The sequence below is a fragment of the Chroicocephalus ridibundus genome, chromosome 9 (genome assembly GCF_963924245.1).
Source record: "Chroicocephalus ridibundus chromosome 9, bChrRid1.1, whole genome shotgun sequence".
Taxonomy (NCBI): domain Eukaryota; kingdom Metazoa; phylum Chordata; class Aves; order Charadriiformes; family Laridae; genus Chroicocephalus; species Chroicocephalus ridibundus.
The window spans coordinates 30144032-30150238 of NC_086292.1; the positions used below are offsets into that span (position 1 = coordinate 30144032).

Here is a 6207-nt window from a genome sequence, read left to right on the forward strand (position 1 = left end):
CAGCCAGATCTTGCGTGCCCCACAATTTCAAATTAAAAAGCAAAAACCTTTTTAAAGGAACTTGAAGATACCAAAGTAGTCTTAATTTTCAGCACTCTGGGTATAAAAGTTTATAATAGAGAGCATCATGCTACAAAAGATTCTAAAAGAAAAGGCAACCCGTGCATTTTGAGTGTGTAAACTTAAATACACAAAGACTGAAACTGCTGGTACACACAAAGTATCAGATATTATTCTAAACTAGATATTTAAAACAAATGAAATTCAGTTCAAGATGGTGAGAAAAGCTGAGCTTGTAACAGGACCTCTTCAAATCAGAGCTTTTTCTCTAAGAATAGAAGGCAAGGGATTTTTACATATTTTAATCTTTATTTAATAAGCACTTTGTTATTTTTCTCTAAAGATTTTCATTCATTTTATCTAGTAAAACCATTCAGTTCTGTAAATAGGACTCAAGCCTGGGCAGGCTGTGCATCTCTCGAAATAAAATCCAGGAAATGGTGGATTTTATGCATCAGTATTTCCGTATGCATCAGTAGTTTTTCTAGACTGTTTTACATACACAAATAGAGCACATCAAAGTACTGTTTCTTTCTGCATGCTGGTATTTGGTCTCCAACTGCCATTTGTGCAAACCATTCTCATTTTGGAAGAAAGAGGCTTTCTTCAATTGCAGAATTCCATCAAATATCATTTACCTGCAATTCTGATGTGTACAGGCGATTACACAAAATGCAAAGCCTTCTCGCAGCTATTATATTAAACTCTATTCCAACTACAAGATTTGATAGTATTACGAAAATGATGTTTACGTTTTGGAAGGGGCTTTGATTGCAAGATGTCCACTCTTCCAGACTTCTCAGCTTTCTGGAATGAAACAAACAGCTCACTGAAGCATTAAAAACACATCTACGCTTGGTTTGCTTTTGTTGAACCAAGATGAATAAGAGTCATAACGGTAGTATAGCCGTGAAGCAGGTCATCCTTTATGTCGTTACATTCTCTTAATACGAAATTCCCAGTAACTATTCGATCACATCCTATTTCCCCATGTCCAAAAAAGCCAAAGAGGGGAACGTTTGGAAAAAACTTCCTAAATGCATCTGCTTCCATATTCCTTTTGGTTTTATAATGCCGATATCCTCTGCCAACACAGGCAAACATGAAGCCAATGGTGTTATGCTCGGGGATGTTTGCTGCTTTGAGACGCTGCATGGCGGCTTCCGCTGTCCTCTCATCAGCTACGTCCTGGTCTAACAGAATGGTGGCACTCTGGATCTGGGGGCCGCTGAACGCCAGCCCAACCACGCCACAGGCATCGCCAGGCTGGGCATTGTTACTGAAAGGCAACGGGCACTGAGTTAGAGAATGTTCCAGAGACCACATCCGACCTGAATAAACTTCTGCTCTGGCAGAAGGAGGTTTCAAAGGTGACCAACATCCTAATGATTTTGAAAGACACCCATACTTAAAAACAAACCAAAGACTTCAAATGTTAGCAACCTTTTTTTTTTAGCAACCTTTCACAAGGAAAAACTTTCACATCCATTACCAGGGTTTAACTGTAAGTCTGCCTTTCAAATATATGCCAAATTCAGCAGCTTGTGTATGAATTCCAGCTATTAGTTAAACGTAAGACAAGCAAAGGTACTCAGTATTTACATACCACACCAGGGCAGCAGTCAGTAACGGCTTCAGATTCACGTTGCTTTAAGTCTCCTTGGTTGGCCAAGTACTTACTTATGCTTTATTAGCAATAATTTAATATACGGTCATCTCTCTTATCTGGACTAATGGTGTAGCTGGCATACATTACGTGCAAGAAAAATGGTATTACTATGGAGTCGAGACCTACGCTGGCATGACAGGAGCTGGCGGTGCTGGCTGCACTGCACTGCACTCTCCAGCACAGGAGCTCCGGTGAGGATGCACCGGCGAGTCGGATGGCACAAAGGGCTCTCCCCGTGCAGCGGAGCACCTGGAGCCCAGCTCTGCCCTGCAGGGTCCTGGCGGAGGGAGGGGGTTTAAGTTGGATGAGATCTAGCCTGGTCCCGTGAGTGCCACGTCCTTCAGCCCTTAGGTGTGCTCCTGGGGCACAGTCCTGTTTGTGTGTGCAGCTACTGCTCTGTAGTGCGAACCAAACCGAGGTCGATACAGAAAAAAATGTTCACATAAATGGTCTCTGTCACAATGAGTGATAATTTATCTGCAAGCCAGAGAGCAAACACAGCCTGCAATAAACACACATAAGGTATCTGAAGCTGGAAATCTCCTTCGCAGTGAGTTTCTCCTAGCTGGGTTTCCAGAATCCAATTTGTAACACAGTCAGAAAAAATTTCCAGCCAGAAAAGGCTAGATCACGGTATACCAGTGGGACTTTATTCTCTTTAAAAAAAAAAGTCATTTTACTACTGTTAACGGGCATTTATAATATGACATAACTAGAAGACTATGGCTTCTGCAGCATTTCTCCCATTTTAAATCTTCTTTACAATTTACCTTGAAAAAGATACCTACTTCTCAGAGGTCAGTGATGTAAAGCTCTCCACTTGCCCCCCAGCCAGGATGATACTTTTCTCATTCAAAGGATTGACTATTTGATGAAGGAATCGAGTTGCTCCAGACTTCCAGGAATTGTAGCCAAACAGAAGAACCACCCGGAGATCTGGGTTATTCTTCAGACCTACGAACAAAACGACAAACATCAATCCTCTTATTTTTAAATCCTGACCCCTGAAGTCCAACCATCCTAGTCTCTCCTCAAATAATACATCAAACCTTTAGTAATGGCTTTCCATTAGGAAAACAAGACACAAGTTGCCCGGGCATCCAGGGGCTGCGCTGCATTCCCCACCGAAGTGAGAATTTCTGAAAAGCAGCTAGCAAGGAAAAGACAACTACATCTGCTTCCTCCAGCTTCCAACTTCTCTAGCAGAGTGTTTGAGTTTTACCACAGCCTCTGAAGGCACAGCTCTTCAATTTTACTTGGCACCCTTAATCATCGTTTTACAGATAAGAACTGAGCGTATAGGTTATTCAACAAGAACCACAATGCAGTAAATAGCTTTACCTGAAAATTAAATACATTACATACATCAGCCAGTTGCTTATCCCAAGGCAGAAACTCTCAGGTTCCTAGAAGACTCAAGAAATCCTCATTATATTACTCTTCATAAATGATCAACCCTACTGAGGACACAATGCATGCAATGTAAAACTGTATTTATTGAAATATGCTGTCTTCTGTTCTACCTTTTCTTGCTACAACACCTGACTTAGGATCCAAATGCAAAGTTACTGAGGACAAGAGGAGAAGCAGCTCCTCCTTGCTTGTTTCTAAACTGTAGTGATGGGAACCATTCCCAATGGCACAAACTCATTTATCATTATTTGTAACCAATTAGAGGTTGGTCAAAACCTAACAGCTCCCTCTGAATAGCTCCACTTGGAACCCAACTGAGGTAAGCTGAGATCAATACTCAGGATAACTTAATACTCCAGAGAAAAGGAAGAACAAAGATGCGCAATTACCAGCTGCAGCCCCGGAGAGCCACAGAGTCCTCCAGGAATGGAGTTAGCACAGAAGCTGTTGCTTCCACGCTGGTGCCTAGAAGAGCAATACGACACTGCACTGAAGCCTCAAAAAAGGGGAGTACAAGGACATACCTGCTTCAGCAAATTTACTTTCATCAAAGACCCTGTTCTTTGAGTCTTTTGAAAAATGGAAAGTATGAATCTTCACGCCATCAATTTTGGGAAACAACAGAGCAAACCCGGCTTCGCCCTCTTCAATTTCTTGAGGCTGATTGCTGCTTGAACCCATAGGGGTAACTACGAAGATACAAAACCAGACATCTCGTGCTCAGTGATCCTAATACTTTCATCTACATTGTAACACAGATTGAAAGAGGCAGAACAGCTTAGACCACATAAAAGACGATATTTCATCTCCATAACAACATATCTAATTGACAACTGGGGTGATTTTTTTCTGTTGATGTTTTGGTAAGATGAAGCTTGTAGGAGTCCTGCTGGCTACAGATCACGCTGAAGTCACTTTGGACAAGGAGACATGGACGTATTTGGACATTTCCCCCAGCCACACCAAGTATGAATCAGCTGGAAAACAAGCACTGTGCAATACGGCTCTCTCCAGCCTTCCTGCCCGCTTCTGCAGGCATGCAAATGTACTCCGATTTTTAAGGCGTTGTACAAGCGTGATGACAGTATAAAGCAAACTGACAGAAATACTGGGAGTGTATTATTGAATTATGATAGTAACAACAATCAAATTCTCTCCTTAGCCTTGGGAAGAGAATTTAACGTGAGAAACTAGGAAAAAACTTTCTAATGATAAAAAGTGAAGCACTAAAAGACGACTGCCAAGGGCGGCTGCAAATTTTCTGTAGTTATCGCTGTGCCTCCTGCTACAGCAGAACAAACAGATACATACCAAGGATGTCCTGTATAATTATAAAGTCACAATGTGACTCTGAAAAATACAGATAAATCCAAGAAACAGTAATTACATTAAGGTGCCAGGATAAAACGCAATAAGCTGCCTGCTCAAATAAATCAACCCTTTTAATTATAACTGCATTACATGAAGTAAAAATCTAAGCTTCACATGACTTAGCAGCAACACTATGAACTCCTTAAAATTTAAGCTAGCACTGAACGAGGTGGGGGCAGAACATGTTAATCACTGTGAGAACTCTCCCATCAGCGTGCAGGACTACACTTCCAAAAACATACGAAGTTGTGATAAACAGGAACCAGAATACATGTGTGATACACTGGACACCTTCAGCTCATCACAAAAAATCACATATTTTCTTCCTACCTACAACCCCTGGGGTGACCAGTCCGAGAACCTGACATCGCTTCGGCAACAATTTTTCGAGCGCAATTGCTGTTTCTTTACTGTTTCTTTTTCTGGCTGTTAAAAAAAGAGGAAAAAAGAGAAGTAAAAATCAGGTGTTCTGAGCGGTACTGGAACAGACCCTGCAGTCAATCCTGTCCTATTTAACCAATGCTGCCCGTCAGCGGCTGCCCTGTTAACAACACGGCAAACCTGTACCAATGGGTACGAGCACAGGAGCATGCGCACACTGAGCGCAACCACTACCTCGGGACAGGGACTCGTCCATGTAAAACAAGGCGTCTGTGAGCTGTTTCACACCACAAATTTTCCGCAAAAGCGTTCCTTTCCCCCGACATTCGAGCTCAGCGGCTGAGCTCCCTCTAGGCGCCGCCCTGGCTGCCCCAGCGCCGCTCGGAGCGGGTTAAGGCCGGAGTTTACCTTTCTTTTGCTCGTGACACTCCTCGTGCCCGCTGAACGTCTCCGCGTCCGCGATGTAGAGCACGGTCTGCGGCAGCACCTGCACCTTCTGCGGGGAAAGAGAGCGGAGAACCGGAGGGCTGCGGCGCGGCTCCGCGGTGGGTGTGGGGGGAGGGAGGCCGCGGAGAACCTGCGCAGGAGCCGCCCCCGCCCCGGCCCCCACCCCCGGCCGCCCGCGCGCACCCACCTCCAGCTCGCGGGCCAGCGCGCGCACCAGCGCGTGGCTGTCGGCCGGCCCCGCCTCCAGCGCCGACACCCAGGCGACGCGCTGCCGCGCCCGCAGGATCCGCCGGGCGCACTCCCTCCACAGCCGGCACACGCTGCAACACAGCACCCGCGGGGCGCGTCGGGCGGGTCGCCATGGCGCCCCGCACCGCCGCCACGGCACCCGCCCCCGCCGCCGCCGCCTCGGGCCTTACCAGGCGGCGCGTAGCAGCGCCTTGGTGGGCAGGAAGCCGAGGACGCGCTCCACCACCTCGGCCAGGTTGCCGAGGACGAAGCCGGCCTTGCCGGTGGCCTCCATGGCGCCGCCGACCCCCCCCGCCCCGCTGCCGCCACTGCGCTCCGCCTCAGCCTGAGGCGCACTTCCGGCCGCGCGGGGCGGGCGGGGCCAGCGCAGCCGCACTCGCGCCCCCTGGCGGCCGGGAGGACCCGCCCCCCCACAGGAACACAGCAGGCTTCTTAAAATGGTTTTTATTCATAAACTTGATGCAAGTTTACAAATTACTGTACATTGCCAAGTAACTCTGCAATGAGAAATGGAACCCAAACCAAAGCCGGGGCTGCGCGCAGCGGTAGGGCCGGGCAAGCAGAACGGCTGGGGAGTCACCGCCAGGCCTCTCCCCTGGCTCCCGCCGGGATAAAAA

General features: G+C 46.8%; 1 protein-coding gene across 1 annotated transcript; it reads right to left on the minus strand.

The window, feature by feature from the left end:
- Positions 1-346: 346 nt before the first annotated feature.
- Positions 347-5937, minus strand: FBXO22 (F-box protein 22). Its single transcript, XM_063347369.1, has 7 exons — positions 5761-5937; positions 5529-5661; positions 5303-5390; positions 4844-4939; positions 3667-3831; positions 2518-2683; positions 347-1339 (listed from the first exon to the last, which is right to left on the minus strand). The coding sequence occupies exons 1-7, from the start codon at positions 5862-5864 to the stop codon at positions 910-912; spliced, it is 1182 nt and encodes a 393-aa protein (XP_063203439.1). The 5' UTR covers positions 5865-5937; the 3' UTR covers positions 347-909.
- Between the last annotated feature and the right edge of the window lie 270 nt (positions 5938-6207).

Excerpts from the sequence above, each read along its gene's own strand:
- FBXO22 (XM_063347369.1), bottom strand. The coding sequence starts at position 5,864 with ATGGAGGCCACCGGCAAGGCCGGCTTCGTCCTCGGCAACCTGGCCGAG. Across the intron at positions 5,391-5,528 it reads CGCTGGCCCGCGAGCTGGAG|AAGGTGCAGGTGCTGCCGCA; the intron begins GTGGGTGCGCGC and ends CTTTCCCCGCAG. Across the intron at positions 4,940-5,302 it reads GTGTCACGAGCAAAAGAAAG|CCAGAAAAAGAAACAGTAAA; the intron begins GTAAACTCCGGC and ends TTTTTTTAACAG.